This window comes from Staurois parvus, unplaced genomic scaffold (assembly GCF_062004578.1).
Source record: "Staurois parvus isolate SC_StPar_1 unplaced genomic scaffold, SC_StPar_1.0 ptg000013l, whole genome shotgun sequence".
NCBI classification, from domain to species: Eukaryota; Metazoa; Chordata; class Amphibia; order Anura; family Ranidae; genus Staurois; species Staurois parvus.
The window spans coordinates 1,705,355-1,729,590 of record NW_028317809.1 but is presented as its reverse complement, the minus strand read 5'-3'; the positions used below and the strand labels follow the sequence as shown (position 1 = coordinate 1,729,590).

General features: G+C 34.0%; 1 protein-coding gene across 7 annotated transcripts in view; it reads right to left on the bottom strand.

Annotated features, from left to right (window-relative positions):
- Positions 1 to 1,324: 1,324 nt before the first annotated feature.
- NRG1 (neuregulin 1) overlaps positions 1,325 to 24,236 on the bottom strand; it is a 921,067-nt gene continuing 898,155 nt past the window's right edge. For 4 of the 7 annotated variants that reach the window (XM_089675133.1, XM_089675140.1, XM_089675167.1 and 1 more), the window contains 6 exons: positions 23,197 to 23,220; positions 12,811 to 12,913; positions 9,719 to 9,845; positions 8,704 to 8,834; positions 6,275 to 6,475; positions 1,325 to 5,482 (listed from right to left, as the gene is read on the bottom strand). In XM_089675133.1, coding sequence (XP_089531259.1) covers positions 4,810 to 5,482; positions 6,275 to 6,475; positions 8,704 to 8,834; positions 9,719 to 9,845; positions 12,811 to 12,913; positions 23,197 to 23,220 — 1,259 coding nt within the window. In that variant the 3' untranslated portion in view covers positions 1,325 to 4,809. The remainder of the gene's footprint in view (positions 5,483 to 6,274; positions 6,476 to 8,703; positions 8,835 to 9,718; positions 9,846 to 12,810; positions 12,914 to 23,196; positions 23,221 to 24,236) is intronic. The other 3 variants (XM_089675149.1, XM_089675159.1, XM_089675186.1) reach the window with 1 other exon arrangement.

The window sequence follows — 24,236 nt, the reverse complement described above, 5'->3', positions numbered from 1 at the left end:
CACCAAAACACAGACGGCTACCTTATGGTACATTGTGTTGAAAACAGACATGTCCATTTCAAGGGTTAAGGTGTGCTGTCAGTCCATTCAAAGTGAATATAGCAGTGTCCCATATTGCACGATAAAATGTTGATTTCATAAATCTACATTTATACAACATATTAGACCCAAAAAGAAATTTTGTAGGAAATTGGCATTTTCACATACTTTGTTAAACTCCCATCACCTAGAAAAAAAACATTTGGACATAGAGCCCAAATTTGGTGTTCTAATTGCACGGACAGTTTTTCAATAACTTTTTTTGCAATCCAGTCATTCAGAAAATAATGTTCATAGGCCTCATAAAGACCATGGCAGTCAGAAAGATGCACAATCATGATATGACTTTCTTAGGACCCGTCTCAACTCGCTTTTTGTCATATCAGTAGGATTTTTGCATTTCCATACAAGTCTACAGGATTGAAAATTCCATCTTAAAAAGGCAAGTGTAAATCCGGCCATAGATGGAGCGATTTTCTTCCTACAACCATGGGTCGCAGGAAAGAAAATTGTTCAATTCCCCTATCAACACAGACAGTGTTGATGGGGGAATCCCTCCCATAGACCCATTGTGCTCTCGCCAGAGGTAGGACAGGGGCAGCCATCCCCACCAGGAGAACACAGTGCATACTGCAATGATCACATTTAAAATGAGACAGGGTGGTTGTATCTAAGTTGATCGATCGATCATACATGGTTTGAATCTTGGCCAGTCCCTGCTAAACCGGCAAAGATTCAACCCATCTATAGCCAGTTTAAGTCACAAGGTGGTCAACTGCAGACCACATGCACCTGTCAGAGAAATCTGAATGATCTCAAAAGCATCTGAAACTGACACGATCAACACAAGCCCAAAGCCCACCAACACAGGTCTTTATTCCCATTCATCTCCTTACATAAGAGAGATTGCTCTGTAGGTATGAGTTACAAAAACACACAATAATGACTACATGACTGGGCCCAATTTCTAGATTTTTCAAGTTGCGCCCTAGTAAATGACTCTAACTTAATGTGTGTAGCTGATTTGTAGTTTCTGAAGTTAATGTACTGCATGGACTAGGAAGTGTTTAGGATTTTTGTTAGTATATACTGGCATTGCCATTGCTAAATATATGCCACATTTACTTTCATCATCAGAAAGGTAGTTATCCAGTCATTGGCCTTTAAGGAGAGGAGAAATTCGTAAAACTTTACAAATTGCTAAAAGAGAAAAAAATGTATTCAGACAGATTTTCACATACAAGGTGTGTATAAATTAGAAGAGATTCACAACATGACCAGAATATTTAGGCAGAGGGAAAGCAATGTTTATTAATATCTACTGAAAATCTGAATCATGGTGGTCATTTCATTCGGTCATGTCAGTTGGCTCTCACAAAATTCTGTAGTGTATATGGTAGTACTTTATTGCATCAGCAGCTTGTTTGCAAAAAGGAATTACAACCCAAAAAAATATATCAACAATTGCTTATTGCTTAGTTGTTGGGATAATAAATTCTTTAGTATTTTTCAGTACCTTGCTATCCTTAACTTTTCATTCATCAATTTTCTTTACATTCTCCTGAACAATAAATTACTTAAAATGAAAAAAGGAGAATACATTACATTCTCAAAAAAATAAAAATAATAAAAATAATAATAATATAATCATGTAGGACTTTTAAACAATTCAAACATTTAACATAAAATTGTATGAAATATCTCTCCTAGCTTAGTGGCCTAAATATAAATAAAAGAATTTATTTTATACTAATTTAACTTTATACACATATAACCAGTAAAGGGCTAGTGACACAAAACATATAATGAACAGTAACTGGATAAGTAAAATATCTATGAATATGTATTTACACAAAAAAAAAACATAAAACATATATATTGGACCTTGTGATATGTGCCAGTTGTGTTGATACTATAACTCAGCAGTGTTTGTTAATAAAGTACAGTTTTACTATTAGCCAATATGGCCTAAAGGCAGAGGCAGGAGTTACTACTATGCATGGGATACGCTTTGAAAACTAGAGGTGCAGGTTATTCAACAAGCAAAATATTTTAATCCATGTCAGTTTTGCAGAGAGTCCCACAAATGCAAGTGTAACATATTCTCTTTCGTGGCATAAAAAAACACAAACTATAAAAAGAAAAGTGTAAAAATAAAAAAGCTTTTGTTTTTAGCGGATTTAGAAGCAAAGCAACAGACTGACAAAAGTTATTAACAGAAAACGCAATTGTTCTTTCAAAAGCTCAGGCATTCAAAACTTTTTATTCACACCCTTACATCAAGTTTGTTCTGGTAATGTTTGCAACAATTTTAGAACCAGAGAGTGTTAACTGTGTTTTTTTTTTTTCAATTAGGAAGCCATTTTCTTACATTTTTTAGAGGGGGGAAATGGTTGTTTTGAAATGGCTTCTGTAATTGAGACCAGAAAGGAAATCTCTAGTGTTTAGAAGGCATTAAAAGTTGTAAACTGAACAGCATCATTCCTCAAGAAATCACAGTGAAAATGGTAACTATGAAATCTATCTCATGAATCCTTTTTGCTGTATAACAGAAACAAAAGGTAACTATATACAAAACAAATGGACACACATTGAGTTCTTTCCAGTATTTGTAATACATTGTTTTACATTGCATATGGAAGACCATGTTTTAAGCTGTCCCAAAAATTAGGTAGTTTAAAGGTAGAATCATGCTCAACCCATAACATAGGAAAACTGGACGGGAAGAAAAAAAGGACCGTTCTGATTGTAAAAGGTGCAATATTTCCAACATGGATCCAAAACTACTTAAACTACTAACAGTCACTGAGTCTTATTTAATCACTGTGTCATGCACATTCCTACCAGGTGCTCATGCAGTTTATCAGCCTGTAAAATGCAAACGTGCTTTTCAAATAAATACATTTTCTTTATATCAAACTAGGATGCCCACTTATCTCTCTAACTGGAAATGAAATTACTTCACCTTTCATATTCGTCCTAAAACAAAAAATAAAAAATAAAACATCTAAATAATCCCCTTCATCAAAAGGGTATTGACTATTCTAAGTAAAAAACTTGTTAGCTCATAAATAATCTATAGTGTTCATGTGTCTTATGTAAACCCTGTATAATACACAATAAAAAATAACATTACAATTTTAAAACAATCAAAAATGGTCAAAAATGATTGCACCTTTATTATTTTTTTTATTTCCTTCTTAAACTTTCTTTTTGAATATATTTTCTTGTGAGATTTCTGTCATTAATATAAACTTTGTTATTTAACCTTACGTTGTGACAGCAGGTACCATTACATGTTGTGTACTTTCAGCGTCCTAAAGTGACCCTGCTCTCTCAGCATCACTTCTAAATAGGTGGCAGCCTAAAAAAAAGAGCAAATATACATACCCTTCTGATGGCTTGTGTGTTGTAAGGCTGTGACTTTGCTGTTCCCTTGTTCCCACATGTATTTCACAGTTCCAGCTATGTAGAATACCTGCTCCCCTCAATTCATGCTGTGGTTCCTCCCACTGGATCATGCACCACTACAGGACATACAAGCTGTCAAGAGAAACTACTGTGTGTGGCAGGGGTAGCAGGTATTTGACCCACCCAAGGAACTGAATACTTGCAGTGGCTTGGGAGCAGTGAAGCGGTGACCTTTAAACACATTTGCAGTCAAAAAAGTACACATATTCAATCTTTTTTATGAGCCGTCTTCAGTTTAGAAGTGACCCTGTGGTGGTAGGGCCACTTTAACACCCCAAAGCCAGGAAAATGGAGGTCAAATATTGACTTTCATATACGTTGAGGTTAAGTAATACCCTCAAAGCTTTCCATAATGCAATACAGGCACCTCTGCGCCCTGTTAATGAAAATATGCACTTCATACTGCATGCCCTCAGAGTTTTCAGGTCCCATAGGCCATGCTAGAGCCATAGTTTAAGAGGCCTGTGGTATACTAAGGCCTTCTGTCACTCTGCAAGGTTAGTTTACAAAGTTTATTCTAAGCTTGCCAGTTCTGGAAAGTTTTACATGGTGGGGAAGGGTGTTGACTTGTGATTATTAAGGACCCAGCAATATAACTATACCAGTTGAGTTTATAATGGTAGTTTTCCACAGATGTTACTTTCCTAATTATTAATTAGGTATGTTACAGTAGCATTTGCATTTCCAATAAGTGTTGAACATTTTGTATTTGCAGTCTCTGTATCCTGCTTTGATTAATAGTAGCATGCTGTTCAATCTACTATTAGATCAGTGCCTTGTAAAGCAAAGCTTTAGGTGGCAAACAGCGGACATAAATTGGTTTGTATACGAATAGCAATAGAATTCCTCTTACAAAAGTAAACAGTATTTTTTATGAGTACTGCATTACAGGGACAGTTAGTCAGGAATTTACAGTACCACAAACAAACAGTTGATTGCTGTAACTCTTGCAAATCATACATTCAGTCGACACCATTAATGCAATGCACAAAAAGCCAAGAAAAAAATGAAGGATAAAGCAGTCTGCAAAAATACTGTGGGACAGCAATCACTGGGACATACAAAAACTGTTGTCAACATAACATAACATAAAGGCACCATTGATGTCTTTCTTATTTTGAAATACTGTAAAAAATTGCTACATATGGCACATAACACATTTTTACATATACTTAATTTATAAAATGTTTCCTGTTTTCTACTTGCGGAACTGTTAAAATAAAATAAATTGTTTAATTTAAGGTGGAATACTTCATATATAAAATAAAGTTTTACAGGTGAATCTATGTTTTATTTGTTTTATACAGCAATAGGGTCTTGGTTAGCTATTACACTGGACAGCCTTGCTTGTAACTCTTCTTGCGTTGAGAATCGGCTAGTTGGGTTAGTCCTACTTTCTGCAAGTCGGTATGCACTGGCTGACTCTATGCTGGTCGCCAGGGGATTTTGTATACTCAGAAAAGGTGTATCCTCGCCTATTCTTTCATCTTCTGTTTCACTCTCAGATGTACTGCTCTCAGAGCTTGTGTCAGTGTCCAGTTCTAATCTATTGGAAATGTGGCCATTGGGTTTTGTTCTTTTTGCCCTCCGGCTGTTGACTAGTTTCTTTACAGGCTCCATGGCCGGCTCATACTCTTGTGTGGTTTCATATTCCTCATCCTCCACTATTCTTAAAGGACTTGGTGGCAGACTGCTGCTGTCATGGGCAGGGTTGTGATGGTAGGAATTGTACTGCTGGTTATAATGGTGATGGTGGTAATATAAGTCATATCTCTTGTCCCGTAACCTTGGAGGTGACACCAAAAGCAATGGTCTTTCTTCTTCAATAAATGGACTGACAGCCACAGAGGGAACTGATACAGCTAAACTAGATATTGGTGGAGACATCTCCAATGAAGGTGATTTCGGGGATATTGGAGTCTGGAAGTCCACTGGTGACATGCGAGCTGGAGTGGTCATTGCTGAAACATATCTAAGGTATAAAGTTAATTAAATAAGTTGTTGTATCATGAATTTAAATCTACATTTAAGTGAAATACATAATTATTATTTAATAAAGTTGCATGTCATGTTGAATACTTTATTTCTTAATCTAGGACATTAGGTCATTATTAACACATACATGTTGTCTTGTTTTCACTAAATAGGCATAGTCAACACTAGTAATGAAGCTACTTCTAGGCATAGGGCTAAATGATGGGTGACCTACTAACACCCAGCAGGAAGATATTATTTAGTTGTAGCTATAATAACTTTATCTTGATTCCAGGACCTTATGATAAAATTTGGATGTGAAAGGGTAATCTAACTGCCTTCATGTTAATAGGATGAAAATGTCCTGTACAATTCAGAACTATCACTGACTCAATGGGGCTGATTTACTAAAGAGTAGCAACTATTGTTTACTTAGTAGAGTAAATGGTCACTTTGCAAAAGGAATGGTAATTTTTTAAGTTTAACTTTTACTATGGTTAGTAATATGGTGAACATTGTGTTCAATTTGAATACTCAATCCCATATGTCATGAACAGTGTTGAATAATAAAGAGTCTAGTGAAGGCTACAGTGCTGGAAACTAGCAAAGGCCAGAAACATGAAGAGATGAGTATAATTTGAGCTGGATTGTAGGCTGAGGCTTGCATCTTTCTTTTAAATTAGTACATACATATAAAACAGTAAAACTAGCATAACAGTTTTGTGTTCTGCTTGTGGCAAGTTTTTATTCCTGTAAGGAAACCTCATAGCACCAAAGCAATTTTACTTACCTTTCACTGTGTGGTGAATCTCTATATGAATCTGGTGTGTCTCTAGCATGTCTAAGATAGCTGCAATCTCTATGGCCTCCAATACCATTCAATCGCCCCCTTGGTCCTGTAGGACTTGTATGTCTACTATTTTCTACAGAAGATGTCACAATCACCGAGTGACTTTCTGAAATAATGCTTTCTGACTGGCCATTACTCCAGCTATGAATAAAATAGACACACATTTTAGAAAAGTATTTTAATATGCACACTGTATTTACAGTAAAGTAATTTTAGAAAGTTGGTTACTTCATGAACACAGAGATTTCGCTTCTAGCCCAATTTACCCTATTGCATTGTGGTAACGTGCTATGCATGCTGGTGTGCTGAGGTGCCATTTTTTTTAATGCCACCCCAGTGCACCTGCATTGGAAGCACCACAACTCAAAGTAATGCACTACTGTGTGTTGTGGTGCACTGCATTGCTAAAAGTGTTTCAGTTAATTTTGCTGCATTAACCAGTGCACTCAAATGAATGGGTTGCCTTAACAAGCAAGTTACTGTGCAACATAACATGTGTGCATCAACACACCAAGAAAATGTAAATGACCCATTAACCACAAAACATGTTATATCTTACTTTGTAGCAGATTTGTAAAAATGCAGTTTAATAAACTTTAGGGAAATAGAGAAAAAAAAGTGATAGGAATAAGTGCTGTTAAATCACTGAAGCCCTTTTAAGTGGTGGCTAATGATTTATACAAGTTTTCATTATCGCCATATGCTACGCTTTATGTACCTTTGATCCATAGGGTTTGATTTACCCAAAGAGTAGAGACTGTTTACTTTCAAAATTATGTGAAGATGACTTCAAAATCATGTGCAAGGGAAATAAAAAGCAGATTTTTTTTGTAAACTAACTTCACCTTGCTAATTTTAATGAGCATTTATTTTGTTTAAGAGAACAGTTTCTAATCCAAAAGTAAATTAGTAAAGCGACTGCATAAACTAGTAAACACTTCTGAGTGCAAAAGCTACACACTATATAAATAAGTGTTCTTGATGTGGTGTTATTCTCTTGAACTTGCTTTCCACAAATGGAAGTCTCAGGTTTATATGATCATAACCAAAAGGTCGAGTATTCAGCTGCTCATCTCAAATAGATTATACAAAAGAACACCTCCATGAGGGACTTTCATGTAGCAACCATAGTACATATACATATAGAGACTTATTTTCAAAAAATATATGCTTTATTCCATAGACATTCTTATAAAAAATACACATTTATTTAAAGGACATTAGCTCTCACAATGCTGAAATTCACTTTCTTCACAACATGGAGAGAGCTCCCAAAGAAGGGGAACCACTCCACATATAAGTTGAAATGGACTCAGACAATAATACAAAATACTTCCTCCTGGACATGAAGAACTCCCAAGAAAGGGGAGACTACATTGACACGTTTCGATCACTCCATTTTTGATCTTCTTCAGGGGTATGAACACAGAAGGAATTTCTAATAAACATACAAAAATAAATAATAATACACACATAATGGTAAGTGAGTAACATTAAACCAATTACCATAATTGTACTTACAAAAAAGATTATATAAGCATTGATCAGAGCGATTCTGAGTAATATCCAGAATGGGATTGCATATTCCAAGGCCTCAACGGTGTGGACACACCAAAAGAGTAAGAGTGGTCAAATATATATCCTATTGCTGACAGCAATTCAGGAACACTGGACCACCCTTAGTATTCCTATATTATGGTGTATATAGAGGAAAACTAAGGGTGGTGCAGTGTTCCTGTTTTGCTGTCAGCCATAGGATATATATTTGATCATTCTTACTCTTTTGGTGGGTCCACACCGTTGAGGCCTTGGAATATGCAATCCCATCCTGGATATTACTCAGAATCGCTCTGATCAATGCTTATATAGTCTTTTTTGCAAGTACATTTATTGTAATTGGTTTACTATTACTCAGTCACCATTATGTGTATATTACTATTTATTTTTGTATGTTTATTAGAAATTCCTTCTGTGTTCATCCCCCTGAAGAAGATCAAAAATGGAGTGATCCAAACGCATCGGGATTGTCTCCCCTTTCTTAAGAGTTCCTCATATCTAGGAGGAAGTATTTTGATCGATTGTCTGAGTCCATTTCAAATTATAAGTGGATTAGTTCCCCTTCTTTGGGAGCTTTCTCCATGTTGTGAAGAAAATGAATTTAAGCATTGTCAGAGCTAATGTCCTTTAAATAAATGTGTATTTTTTATAAGAATTTCTGTGGAATAAAGCATATATTTTTTTAAAGTCTCTATATGTATATGTACTATGGTTGCTGCATGAATGTCCCTCATGGGGGTGTTCTTTTCTATACAGGTTTTTATGATGGTTTAATAATGTATTTATGGATGTTGAACAGAAAGCACACAAACCTGTGGCTTGGTGTTTGCGTAACTGTTGTTGAATGGTGTGTTGTTGACGTATAATGACTTGTAGAAAACGATGTTTCTGTTTCCCGCTCTATCACATGTTCACTGGATATAACATTTTTGGAAACATATTGCTGTATGAAACAAATAGACAAAAAGTGCATTACTTAGTTGTACTTTATAATTTACATATAACATGTTTTTTTTTAAATACGTTGTTTATCAAATACAAAGTATACAAAGAAAAATAATTTTCTAACTACAATACTATTGGCAATTTTACCTACAACAATTGTACATACTAAAAAAAATATATAAAAGGCAAGAGGAGCAGTGTATCTCTTGTGGTATGCAGGGGTGACACAGCACTCTGTTTTATATAAGCTGCTTAATAACATTTTATACAGTATATGCACTATATCATATTTCCTGAATAAAAATACAGTACATAGTTTTTAACCCTAAACATAAAGAAAGAAAATAATACAAAAAATATTCTTAGATAAAAGAAAAATGCCAAGTAACAGGTTAAAGGCTCTACACGACAGCCTATAAGTAGCTTAGGAAACTGACCAAGTCTCAAGTTGTCAATAATATATATTAATTTTCACAAAGGCTCTGTTTGCCCAGTTGGACAGTAAAAAGCCCAACATTTAATCACTTTAAGCATTTTAAAGTGTATAGTGATTGTTTCAATTTATTTTAGGAGAATTATCAGTCACTAACAGAAATTAATTCAGTGATATCAGCCCAAATGCTGACTTCTTGGCAGATATTCCAAGATGCATGACTTGGTTTCTGACAGATTTCAGGTGGTAATCTTTTCACTTTCAAATCTAGCATTTTCTATTACTCTCAGTAATCACTTCAGAAGCTTAGAATCTCTTGCTTACATGTGAGCATTCATTTTTAACAATAACACAGCCATGTTTTGCTTTTGGTTTATTCCTAGTCCAGCCCAGAGTTCCAGTTTACGTGTCACAATGATAAATATTACAGTTGCTTTACATAAACCTACATTTACCAGCTGGACATTTTCTGGTGGTGGATTTGGATGATGTGGACCATTTGCCATGTTCACCATATTGTTCCGTTCTGAGCGAAGGCTTTGTCTAAGACGATCATGTAACTTTTTTCTCTGTTTCCTAAAAGTGAGTTTAAGATTAATAACTTAGTATTTTAGAAATACTGGACAGTAAGAAAGGCCACTCTAAGCAAACAATGCTTTATTTGCTAAATAAATATAATTTATAGCAGGCTGTGAAGAGTTAATGGATGGCAAGTGTTTGTTCATAATATTTCTAAGAGTTCTTTTAAGGAAAGAAAAAAGTTCCATTAGAAAGCAGTTTAGAAATTGAACACGATCATATAAAAGTAACAAATTATCTAATATGCAGTAAGATTTATCAGAATGTATGCCATTTTAAGCTATAATGGGATAATATCAGCCTTAGGCTACATGCTCGCAGATGATTTCGCCCCTGTACCACAAAACTGGCTTTTCTGAATGCCCAAAAAAGGCACAGATACAGTGTCCAGCCCTGCTACCAACAGCCTGTCAAAGTCTATGACAGGTTGAAATATGGGGAAGATAGACATTAAGGGTGTATATGTGCAGGGACATATGGCCCAAAAGTTAGATAGATCTAAAAATTATTCTTTATCAACTTAACTAAAATCTCATGAGTGTACCGAGCAATACTCGCATGAAATCCTAGTTAACCTGATATTGCTATATTTAAATATTTTTAGTAAATATAGGTAACTATAGATGCCCTAATTTTGATAACATTTTACAGCAGAAGGATGAGATTGTAAGCAATTGTCAGATGTAAAAAGCATAGCATTAGATATTAAAAGAGTTTGTTTAGTGCTGTCAGGAATTAAAAAAACACAATAGAATTGTTTTACTCAAGGTTAAAACCGGCCATACATGTATAAAAATTCAGCTGGTTCAGCAGACTGGAAAGATTTCAATCCATGTAAGGGCACGTTGGTTTTACACAAGTCAATCTATTGATCAACTTGTGTACAACCATGTTTTTTTCCTAAATAATTAGTGCTGCTGACTATAGCCAACACTAATCATTGTGTTCTACTGGCAGGGAAGGCTTCCACCTGTGGTGGAAGAAAAGGAAACTACATAATCTCTGGCCTGCCTTAAAGAATGTTCACTTTGCCTAACTTTGGTAATAAAGTGAAGTTGCTTTTACTTTGGTTACTCAATCACGTGCATAAAAAAAATAAAAAAATTGCTTGTACACAATTGAAAGACTGAAATTAATGCATCTTTACTCTATTCACAAAGCTAAGAACATTTACTTTGCAAAGTGAAAGTCCACATGTCTTTTAGTAAATCAAGTGCATATATATGTATATATATATATATATATATATATATATATATATATATACAGTGGGGATCGAAAGTTTGGGCACCCCAGCTAAAAATTTGTATTAATGTGCATAAAGAAGCCAAGGAAAGATGGATAAATCTCCAAAAGGCATCAAATTACAGATTAGACATTCTTATAATATGTCAACAAAAGTTAGATTTTATTTCCATCATTTACACTTTCAAAATAACAGAAAACAAAAAAATGGCATCTGCAAAAGTTTGGGCAGCCTGCAGAGTTAATATCTTGTACTGCCCCCTTTGGCAAGTATCACAGCTTGTAAACGCTTTTTGTAGCCAGCCAAGAGTCTTTCAATTCTTGTTTGAGGTATCTTTGCCCATTCTTCCTTACAAAAGTCTTCCAGTTCTTTGAGATTTCTGGGCTGTCTGTCACGCACTGCTCTTTTAAGGTCTATCCATAAATTTTCAATTATGTTGAGGTCAGGAGATTGTGAAGGCCATGGCAAAACCTTCAGTTTACGCCTCTTGATGTAATCCCCCGTGGATTTCGAGGTGTGTTTAGGATCATTATCCATTTGTAGAAGCCATCCTCTCTTTAACTTCAGCTTTTTCACAGATGGCATCAAGTTACCATCCAAAATTTGCTGAAATTTTATTGAATCCATTTTTCCTTCTACTCGTGAGATGTTCCCTGTGCCACTGGCTGCAACACAACCCCAAAGCATGATTGATCCAACCCCATGCTTAACAGTTGGACAGAGGTTCTTTTCATTAAATTCTGTGCCCCTTCTTTTCCAAACGTACCTTTGCTCATTCAGGCCAAAAAGTTCAATTTTAACCTCATCAGTCCACAGAACTTGTTTCCAAAATGCATCAGGCTTGTCTATATGTTCATTTGCAAAGTTCAAACGATGATTTTTGTGGTGAGGACGTAGAAGAGGTTTTCTTCTGATGACTCTTTCATGAAGACCGTATTTGTACAAGTATCTCTTTATAGTGGAATAGTGTCTGCCAGATCTTTCTGGAGGGATCGTGCAGTCAAATGTGGGTTTTGAATTGTTTTTCTCACAATCCTGCGAGCTGTTCTGTCTGATATTTTTCTTGGTCTTCCAGATCTTGCTTTAACTTCCACTGTTCCTGATGACTGCCATTTCTTAATTAAATTCCGAACAGAGGATATTGACACCTGAAAACGCTTTACTATCTTCTTATAGCCTTCTCCAGCTTTGTGAGCGTCAACTCTTTTCAGTTTCAGTTTTCTAGACAACTGCTTAGAAGAAGCCATGGTGCTGACCGTTGGGGCAAGGTCAGATGAGTCTGGGCATTTAAAACCTTTGAGATTGACATAACCTGGTCTTCCCAGATGATGATTGAGAACAATCCATGACACTGGCAGGTCTCAGCTTTGCAAAGGGGGCAGTGCATGCTATAAATTCTGCAGGGTGCCCAAACGTTTGCAGACGCCATTTTTTTGTTTTCTGTTATTTTGAAAGTGTAAATGATGGAAATAAAATCTAACTTTTGTTGACATATTATAAGAATGTCTAATCTGTAATTTGATGCCTTTTGGAGATTTTTCCATCTTTCCTTGGCTTCTTTATGCACATTAATACAAATTTTTAGCTGGGATGCCCAAACTTTCGATCCCCACTGTATATATATATATATATACAAACAAGATGATTGTTGAACATTTGAATAAACACGTTAAATCTTATCAATTTGGAAACAAATAATATTAGATGAAGGTTTACTTTGTTTTGCAGTAGGCCACAACACACATGATGCCAACTACAAGCAGGGCAATGCAGATGCCGGTAATGGTCAACACTCGTTTCTGGTACAATTCTTCAGCTTCTAGAAAGGTAAAAATAAGAAAGGACTACTCAAAAGCTAAGTTCAAAAATAACAAAAGTCCTTAAATAATGTTTCTATATTTTACCCATGAAATCATTAATTGAAATAAGTAAAAATTATGAAATAATCTAAATATTAGTTAAATATTTGTATTTCATAAATACAATTCTCTATAAATATGAATGAAGCCTTAAGAGTTAAGAAACCAAAAAGGCTGAGATGTGTAACTACATAAATGCAGAATACATATACCTACATTTAAATAGGTATAGTAATTATTTGTTACCCCTGACAGTGGTGCTTATGACATGACATTTTGACACAGATTATGTGAAGGCAACTTCTACATTTTTATAGACAATCTGCTTAAATATTCATATGGAACATTTCATAATTAAAATATTATAAACAAAATTGTTTAAGTGTACAATAAATATGGTGTAGATGTTTGCTTATGTTAACATTTTAATTATAAGATGACAAAGTAGCTAGTGAAATAAATGTTAAAAGTACATTTTCTTTAATTCACTGAAAAATCTAATATTTCTATCTTACATTGTTATTTTGAAATCACTTAGCAAAGAATTGTCACTATGGATTTGGTATGTTCCTTATCATTATATAATAGGTTTGTTGCCTTCACCATACACCTTCAGATAAACAAACATATATACATTTGAATTTGGCTTGCAAAAAAGAGAAAGAAAAACAATAAAATCAACATTTATAGTAACATATATATTTATATATATCATCCTTCAGTTATTAGGTGCACTGTATCTTAAAAAAAATATTGAAAATAATACGATTCAGAGGGTAAGTTAAAAAGGAGTGTACCAACCTATGGTTTGTTTAAATTAATACTCACATTAACAAATATATATATATACTTATTATACTTTTATTTCATTACCATTGACTATGAGTTGGAGATGAACATAGATATAATGGGTTGTTATACCCATTTTTCCTTTAGTAAGACACATACTAAACGGATACTTTATCCTGTGTAAATCAGTAACAACAGGTTTAAAATGTTGATGTTTTCTCAGTAGTTTTGTTACACAAAAATGTGTCATATCAAAAACAGAATTGCAAATATCATAAGGTGCCAGTTAGTCCATAATTTAGTAATTTAGTCCAGGTGCCCTAAGTTTTTTTTTTTATTCCATATCTTTAGTCAGTGTGCAAAAGCCAATTTACAACCTAAGAATGTGCTTTCCTGCATTCAGTGCAATTCTGATGTTTCAGCTATCTATTGAGATTCTCTATAATGGCATTGCAAGATGTGGGAAACATGCATAGGCTCAGCCTTTTTATTTTAGTCAAATACTTAAGTCAATATATGTATACTGACAGCAGAGGCTGCTTATGCTGCACACACTTACATGTGGCCATTTGTCAAGATTGTATCAAGTATAGAACAAGTAATGTAACCACTAGCCATTCATTTAGAAGTGACAATAACAAGTACAAAATGTACTTAGTATGTATGGCACTATTTCTATACTGGGGAGTGTGGCTTACTTTTACCAAGGTTGTGCACCTGTCTGGAAGACTGTGGGGACATTACTAAAACTTTTAGTTTTTTGGAACAGCATGTTATTGAAATAAAAAAATAAATTTGTGAATTAGGTCACTACAAATTCATAAAATGTTGTATCTCTAGGTAAGATAAAAGATAAAATAAATGTTATGCTAAACTTTATATGCAGAAGATTTATCAGTTATACGGCTTTCCTTTTCTTTGTCTTCTACAGACAGTGCACAGAAGAACAATGATAATTTGCCCTCCCTGCCCCCATTTCCTTAAAATAATTTCAGTGTGTAGCGTAATTTCGTTAGACTGTACAAAAAGGTCAAGCATTAATCAAGGTAAAATAACCCAGCAGTGATGTGATTTCCGAGCACAGAATTTAAACGGGCAGATCAATCTTCCTTTATAACTGGAATACACTAAGTTAATCTTTAGGCAAGTGAAGATTTTGAGCTGACTTACAAAAAGCTTACGGAATCAAATGTGAAAATAGTTTAAACTATTATACTGTATGCATGCTTGACATTGGTTGCTGCATTTTTTGCAATAAACCTACTGCAAGTGAATGTGTTAAAAGGGTATTATGTGATACAAAAAAAAGAACTATATGCTCTTACAATTTATATCCTACCATAAACTATTCTACACTAATAAATCACATCCTGATAACTATGTAGACATTAGGGACTTAGTTTTATATGGTAATTATAAATATATATAAATATAAATATATAATTATACTTATTATAAATATATGAATATATTTTACATATATTTAAACTGAACTTTTAGTTTAAATCAGCTAAATACATTCTAGGTGCATCAAAACAAAAGGTGTGCAAAGCCCAGTTCTTTAGAAAACAGCCAAAGCCTGAGTAGAAAGGCTGTCCCCTGCCAGCATACTATAAAGAAGGATCCTTGCACCTTGTGTGGAGTAGTCTCTCTGCAGAGGTCCAACACATTCCCTGCTAAGTCAGAGATTTCCAATCAACAAGGATTGTGAACTTTGCTGATTGTATAGCTATCAGTCTAACATAACTTTGTGGGTTTCATTTACTAAAACGCAAGTGTGCAAAATCTGGTACAGCTCTGCAAAGAAACCAATCAGATCAGCTTCCGGTTTTGCCAGCTGTGCCAGATTTTGCACTCTCCAGTTTTAGTAAATCATCCCCTGTGTTTTGTACCTCTGCAGAGAGACCACTGCTTCAACTGAAAGAGCAATGGTCCTCTCTCTACAGCACGCAATATAGGATAGGCATTTCTACCCAGATCATGGCTGCTTTCTAAATAAAAAATAAATAAAGTACAAACTGAACCTTTTGTTTTGATACACCTTGAATTTATTTAGCTGATTTAAACTGAAAGCTATATTAAGATTTAAACCTTGAAGAAAAACAATATAAAACCTGTTGTTATGTGTTAACTGTATGATAAACTAGATGCACCTTCTGGTTTACAATTTTTTTTAATCTAGATTGTAACTGTATGACCTTTAATATTTGAAAAAAAAATAATGATTGAAAGAAAAATTAATTGAGTTGCACTTACCTTACAGAACTTTTATCAAAAATATATATTAATTATCATAATTTAATACATCTGTAATAGATTAGCAATATAATTATGCCCATATCTTAAGAAATATTTTTAATTTTCTTCAAAAAGAGAACAGCAGTATAATAATAATTTCTAACTCTTTCTAGCCTTACCTATGAAACAACAGAATTAGATGATCAATAGAAATAGTTATAATAATTGGGAGAAAATAAAGCAGTAGAAAATTTGTCTTTTAACACATTTAATTCCCATGGCCCATATTTCCTAAATAGCCTGCAGGCATTAAAAAACCTTAAAGATATGTATGAAAAAGTTAGCCAAAGCAGTAAAAGTTATTCTAAACTAACTTTGTATGAAGTTTAGGAAGAGGATGCTTTTTTAATGTATTTATTTCTATGCAAAAAGGAGAAGTAGAAGGAGAGAGGTCTAAATAAACTATAATATATTAACATTGTTCTAATTTATTAATTACATAGACTGCTAAGATTTTAGTAAAGATCGTAAAATGGAGCTTCTTCTTCTTCCCCTTAAGAAAATAATTTTCAACCTTTGATGCAGCCAAATGCAATTTGATATTAGAGACTGGGTTTCAAATAGGTAAACGGAATTCAGATATTTTAGTTTTTCATTCTTGCCCTTCCAAATCATAAAGGATAAAGAAAGCTCACTATATACTCCCAATTTTTGACTTGATTGCAAAATGGCTTCACCATTGGTATAATAGCTAAATACATATTAAACCTTCAACAATGTATGAACGTGAGTTAAGCATTTTTTTTAGCACGTAAGTACAATTCCTGATCAATAATATTTTAAGATACAGTGCACCTTTTAGCATGAGAATGGAGATCTTGCAAGCCAAAGTCATGATCATGAAATATACAGTTAACAGTTATGAACATTGTCAAACAAAAATGAACAGCAAAGATTATTAATAAGGTGAAAGAAGTCAGCTTTTTACTAAGGGAAAGCTGCACTGATAACGAAAAATTAAATATAGAGAAAGAATTAGAGGGAGGAAAATCATGAAGGACAGGCAGAGTTAGAGTGGGATTGTACAGAGGAAAATATAAGGTTAAGGGATACAGGTTAAGGAGTCAACTGTAGGCCTGGCACAGCATGCTTGATACTGGAAAAAACAAAGTGAGGAAATGCTTGAAAAAAAGACTGAAGCAGAGTTTGAAGGGATTTCTCATACAGCATAACACCTGCACTATTTTTGGTGGGGTCTGATTTATAACTATATCATAAACGTGTTCTCAATTTACATGACTGATATAGACATTTTCAGATAATGGCACCTAAAGGTAGTTTAAATATATTGCTCACACTCTAAACTGAAGAAAAACCGGTATGTTTGATGAACTGATAAACCCAATACTTCAAAATTTAATTTATCCTGTATGTGAAAAAGTTGGGATAAACTTTTAAAGTGCAGCTCCTTGTCAGAATTGATATTATAAGGGAAAGTTGTGAAATGATTGATAGACATGTTCAGTAGCTCAGTCAAGGGAACATTTTTGTACAACTTATACTGTGTCTATTTATATATTATAGCAATACACAAGAATGGTACGTGGGAGGACAATACATATTTCCAGAGTCTGTACAAGAATAAGGGAGCAAGATTATAAGTACTAATTAGAATTTTATGATTATGAGGATTTATTGGGTCAACAACATAAGACTTGGATTTACAATTAGGTTTTAAATGTACTGTTTCCTCTACAATGAAAAGCATGCTGCTAAATGCATCTACTATTGTGTGACTTGAATATTACTGAATGAGCAATTTTAACATATCATTGTACTCCCCAAAGTGTCGTAACAACAGGTTTTCAATACTTTCTTTCCAGAAGCTCATGTTTATGCTGCCAGGAGTAAAGAAAGGGCTAAGGACATTCTATCCCCATGTGACATGACTGGCCCATTTGCCAAGCACCAGTGCTGTTACACAAAGTGAGTTACAGCTCTGCCATACCCATATTTTCTTTCCTACCAGCAGCTGGGAGAAGTAATGGGGGACTGAAGGAATTGAAGGAAATTTGAATGATGGGGGACAGGGCATTAAAGCTAATCTGCTTTGTAAGTCATAGGCAATATACAGGTTTGCTGTAAACGTAATAGATAGCATTTTAATACATTTCAACAAAGCATACATCTTCATATCTAGCAGTAGAGTTGGGTGTCAAACCTGTGAACGCCATTTGTTATAGAATCTGCTTAAAAATACATCCCACCACCTCCAGGGACCAAGTATGAGAAAGCTGTTTGTGAAGCAGTAGCGATGTCATTAATGGTATTGCTCCTTCTTAGCACTCTGTGCACACTTTTCGGGCAGAAGAAGACAGCTGTATATAATAATGTATATTTAGGAAGGTACCATCGCACATGGAAGAAAATATATTTTCAAAATATTCTTCCCAAATATATTGACAAATATTTGAAATACTACAATAAATGTTAAAATGACTTTTTTATATGTTAAAAAAAATATGAAGAATATATAAAAAAAATATATATTTTATAAAAGTATTTTGCATATATTTTGTAATATATGTGTAAATTCATTCCAAAAATGTAGACTTGTATTTTTAAAGACATACAGTATATTTGAAAATGTATTTGTTTTAAATATGTTCATATATTTTGTAATAAAAACACATTTCAACATGCAAAATATATATATATATATATATATATATATATCGTTATTGAAATATATTTTGAAATATATTGAATATGACCAAAATTGTAGTATTTCAAATATATATCATTATATTTGGGAAGAGTATTTTTGTAATATATTTCAAATATATTTGTCTTCCATATGGGATGGTAGTGTATAAGCCTGAAGCTCATGTAGGGTACTGAATGATATATACGAGTAATGCTGTGTTTGTACATATACTGTGGGGATGATGTATATTCATATGGATACTGCTGGGGAAGAATGGATAATGTATGTAAATAGGCATGGGAGGAAAAGGAGATGTGAATACATATGGATGGTGGAGGGTGATGTATATACAAGATGTGGAAGGGAGATGCCTATAACGGATTAGTGAGATGTATATACTTGGTAATGTACATTAGCTATAAGCAATATATCTGTTGTTTTGCTAATTTTCATAAATCATGTGTCATTCTTATTTCTCGTAAGGGAAAAATACTCAGTTTTAAACTTTCCAGTTCTACTTTGAATCTGATCAATGGCTTTGTGTCAGTATGTAGAACATAAGACCTGTTGCGAATATTTTTACCTGGCTTCACAGTATGGTACCCATTTTTCTCACTGCTGACATCAACAGGGTTCTGTACCATAGATGGATATCTCATCGGAATAAGAAGTTTGTCATGTGAATGCAATGGGGTTGATTTACTAAAACGGGAGAGTGCAAAATCTGGTGCAGCTGTGCATGGTAGCCAATCAGCTTATAACTTCAGCTTGTTCCATTAAGCTGATTGGATTCTGCACACTCCAGTTTTAATAAATCAACCCCAATGTCTACAGCATGCAAATGATAACCTGGTATGCAGCTGTTTAAATATGGGTCTTAAAGCCACACCCATATATCACTGGGGTGCACTTCATGTTGCATTAGTTGTGCTACCCTAAAGTGTCACAAGTCTTTTTGAATCTTAAAAATGTATCCTGATATTTGGCAACTGACAGCAAAACCTAAATTCTGTAGCTGGAGCACTTGATAGAGAAGAGCTCAATTATTCAGTGTGCTCATAATCAATTTTGGTTATAAAAGATTTACATACATAAAATGAACTAAACAGAACAAAGGTTTACAGAAAACGAAGTCAAAACTGTCATTCAGGCATCATTTAGGGATTTTTTGAGGTGCTCTCACCGCATACAATATCTGATGTAAAAAAATAATTTTGAATAATTTCATTTCTAATAATATAAGCACATTTGTAAGCACTAGATCAAGCCCAGCAGATCTTATCTCATTTTAGTTTCATGATGCGATGTGTTTACTACTTTTATACAACATGCAAAACAATTTTAAATGAATATAGAACATAGCTTGGCAATAATCATACTGATTCATATTTGACACCAACTGTCAGCTGGGAACATGGCCAATTTGCTCATCTCAAGTACGATATTAGCCAAATTAAAATGCCATAGGTTTAAAACTAAAGCTGAGATGTGTATATAGCTGGCAAGTAAATTTAATTCAAATAAGATTCTGAACAATGTTTAAATTGTAAATTGATCCCTGATTCCCTTTCTTTTACTTTCAGCAAAAGTCAGTTTTACACTACTGCACAGTTAAGGTGCCAGTACACACGATGATTATCTATTTGATTTACGTATAAACAGACAGTAATGCTCCTGCACTATTTTAAAAATGCAGAACACCACAACACACAGAGTATTCACATCTGTACACTATAATATGCAATAAAGCAGGCGTTTTGTGAGTTGCTGTATATGTGCTTTTGGGTGCCAATCAAAATAAATGACAGCGCACCAAAATGCACATCCATAAATGGAGCCTAATGCAGGCCATACATGGCTCGAATTTCGAATGATATTTTGTCCGAAAATTGAAAACGTTGTTCGCTCGGTAATCCAATGGTGCCATCATTGATTTCGAAAATTGGCTGACCAAGTCATAAAGTTCACCCCATATAACAGGTGAAATTTCTGTTCCTTCCAGGTCATGGCTCATGCGCATATTCTTTTTGGAAAAATGATTGTACGATTTGACCATCACTGAGTCGAAAATCGATCGTTTTTCACAAAAAAGGGGAGGAACCATGAAAATCGGCCGGTGCCATTGACGCACTAACAGAGCGAAAATCGGCCAGTTATTCTTAGGTCCAATTTTCCAATGCAAAAATTGGTCGAATGTCAACCCATGTATGGCCGGCATAAAAGTCCAAATCTATCAGATCAGGTTATATGGCTACATTTTAATAAAGTCTTAGACTACACAACCTTGATGCCAACTAATATAACCTATATGTCTAACTCTTATGTAGAAATTTACGTTGTATAACAAAATAGAAATGATCAGCTTATGCTAGCCAAATACATAAATGGAGGAAGAATGAAAGGAGGACAAGAGTTTTTAACATGGATACAAAAGGCAGATACAGACAGAGAATCTGTTATCCAAGAACCCCACAAAATAATAAAGTGAACTGATCTTATTAAAGTCTAACCCCCACCCCCTAAATTTTCTGTGGTGCCTTGGGAACAATAAAAACACTACAGTACAATGCTCCAACTTATGGAAACATTACAGATAAGAGCTCCCATACCTGTATGATATGAAGATAGAAGAAAATACAGTAAAATGTTGAGAAGCATAGATTATTAAGGAAGAGGCTATATACAGTGAAATACGAGGGATCTTCAAAATGTTTCTGCACTTTTATACATGTTAAAAAAAGTGTGGAAGCTTTTTGAAGAACCCTCACATATGAAAACTCTCTTTTGTTAATACAAAAGTACAATATGCTAAAAGTAATTATTTAAAAAAATGTGTTTTCAAAGGCTGAATATATTTCCATGTGTGCATTTTCCTTGTGCTATGTGAGCTTTTACCACTATGTAAAGATTATTCACTATAGGGAACATAGAGTGATTTTGTATTTACTTTCTTTCCTTCTTTATTATTATCCAGACTCAAGAAATGTAACTTTATTTTTTTTTTTGCAGTCAGGTAAGAATGAGATATTACACAATAGCCTTTTTTGAGCCAGCAAGTCAAAAGCTCCACCCTAGGAGCTTTTTATTTATTTTCCAGAAGCTCATTAACACCCGATTTAAAAAACTATATACAAAGATCAATAAATGAAGCTACAATGTATATACATAGCTAAGTAAGTCATAAACCATTTGCTACTGCTGTGCTGTCGCTTTAGATAACCCAGGGAGCTCTGGATTTTCTTTGCCATGTATTTCATGTATCTGTAAAACACAGGTGATCACATTTGTAGGGTTTAATCTGAAGCTTGCAAATCTCTGGTTTGCACAATGGATTAATATTAGCCAAATATACAAGGAATGTTGTATACACTAATCAGACAGATTTGCATATTTTCTATATGAAGACATGCCCTAGGCTTGCCCACGTAAAGTGGACTCATAAAGGAGTATTTGAGACTCTGCAAGTCAGGGTTCTCTGCCCTCACTCTCTAACCTCTGCTCTTAGCATGAATAAACCACAGTGGCATTTTCTGGGCAAGATTCCTGTGTTCTCACTCAGGGAGAAAATCAATAGGAATTCCCTGTTTAAATAGTTACAGTGCATTAAGGGTGATATTCTCTATACAATCCTCTATTACACAGTTTAATTTAATTTAAATTCCTTTATTGTAACTCTTTTCAGAGATGTAAAGCTGAGATCACAGCAAGGGAAGCTCACCCCATGACTACCACTTAATTAGCCATTTAAACAGGGACCTTCTTCTAGTTATTTCACTCTTTGACTGGAGGTCAGAGAGTGGACAGTAGAACTTTCAATAATTCCCACTCAATCATTAATTTTAGTAAGGTTCAGGTTAATAAAAGGTTAATACAAGGTCAGGAACCCCAGGACTTTGCGGATGCTGTAGTCATCTGATGACCAATTTACATTTAACTCCCAAGAAAAGGTGGTAGGTAACATTTTTAAAACTATAAATAGTTTGTGGTGTGGTGGATAGAGGATAGGAAAGACTACCAACAAAATTGCTGTATGAATATTTCAATACTATTGGTGGCAAAAATGGTTCATGTGTCATTACCATTACATTGTCCTTTAAATATCCAGCAGATTCAGATTTGTGTGGTTTTATTTCACTCATTTTTTTCTTTCTGTAATTTTTGTATTGATATTATTTATATACAGCTGCCCAGTAAATAATGTATGGGTACTCAGTTCAATGTTCCAAACATCACCTAAGCAATTAGTAAAATAAACTAGGTTTAATGAAACATCATATCAGTTTAGTAAAAGTGCAAGCAAGTTCTATAGGGATTTGAATCTATTCTAATTTTAATCATTGTATGGTATTCATTATGCACATACTGAACATCTAACCCACAATTGCGTTATAGCTGTATGATCCCTTCCAAAGCATAAGGAAATTGGTTAGGAATTGAAGGAAAAAAAAGAAGGTTTTAAAGCTTTTAGGCTCTAATATCTGCAGGCTAAAAGGAATGATTGGTCCATACCCATAAATTCAATTCCAAGATGCTCTGCCAATGCAGAAAGTTGACAAAAAGAAAGAAAAGGGAAAAAGTTTCAGAAAAGAGCAATACACTGTACTCCAAAACAAATTATACATGAATACCATGGCTACTCTATGTCTGCACATTGAAACAAGACATGTGATGCATGGTAAATGGTCAATTTAAGTGTCCATGTCCAAATTTAAAGTGTAATCACAGACATCGTATATCAATATGAACAGAGGAAGAAATCTGAATGTATACATTTTAACTTTCTTAAATATATGCAGTATTGTATGATTAAACATTTGAAATTATTCTAAGCTATGACAATGTATAAGTAGCATAATTACCATCATTTATATATTTGCTAGTATTCTATATCAATTAATAGAACTATAGTGTTGGTTAACTTTTATACCTAGTACTGTTTATAATTGCATTATACACCATTAATGTAAACTAGAACTAAATTACACATGAACGATTAATCAATCAGCTTTATTATGCAAAATAATCATCCTATCTATAATAACTATAAATTAAAATTAAAATAAACCATATGGTATTACAAAGGCATATGTATCATGACCATAACAACACATATAATAAGATTTTTTGTAACTATAGCTAACATCCAATGGAATATGGCTGAGATACATAAACATGTACTGCAACTAATAAAATTGAAGCCAAATGTAACAACAACAAATAAAAAAGTATATAAAATGACTGATGACTTAGAACTGTTGGACTTCAATCAGTAACACTTCAAGGGAATACAGTGATTCAAATAGCATCCATCCAGATTTCTTCCAAAGACAGCCATTTATAAGAGGTTACACTGACGTTGCTAATTAGACATTAGTTGCACAAAAGCTCGGTTAGTGGCATGCCCATGCATACATATTATTGCATTTATTTAATTTTTAGGCAGGAAGTTAAGCCTGTTAGGTTAATTTTCAGAAGAAGTTATTATGCAGTTTCCATCTGAAATTAATCAATCTGAGATTGATCTACATAAGTAGAGTGTGATTTGGCTG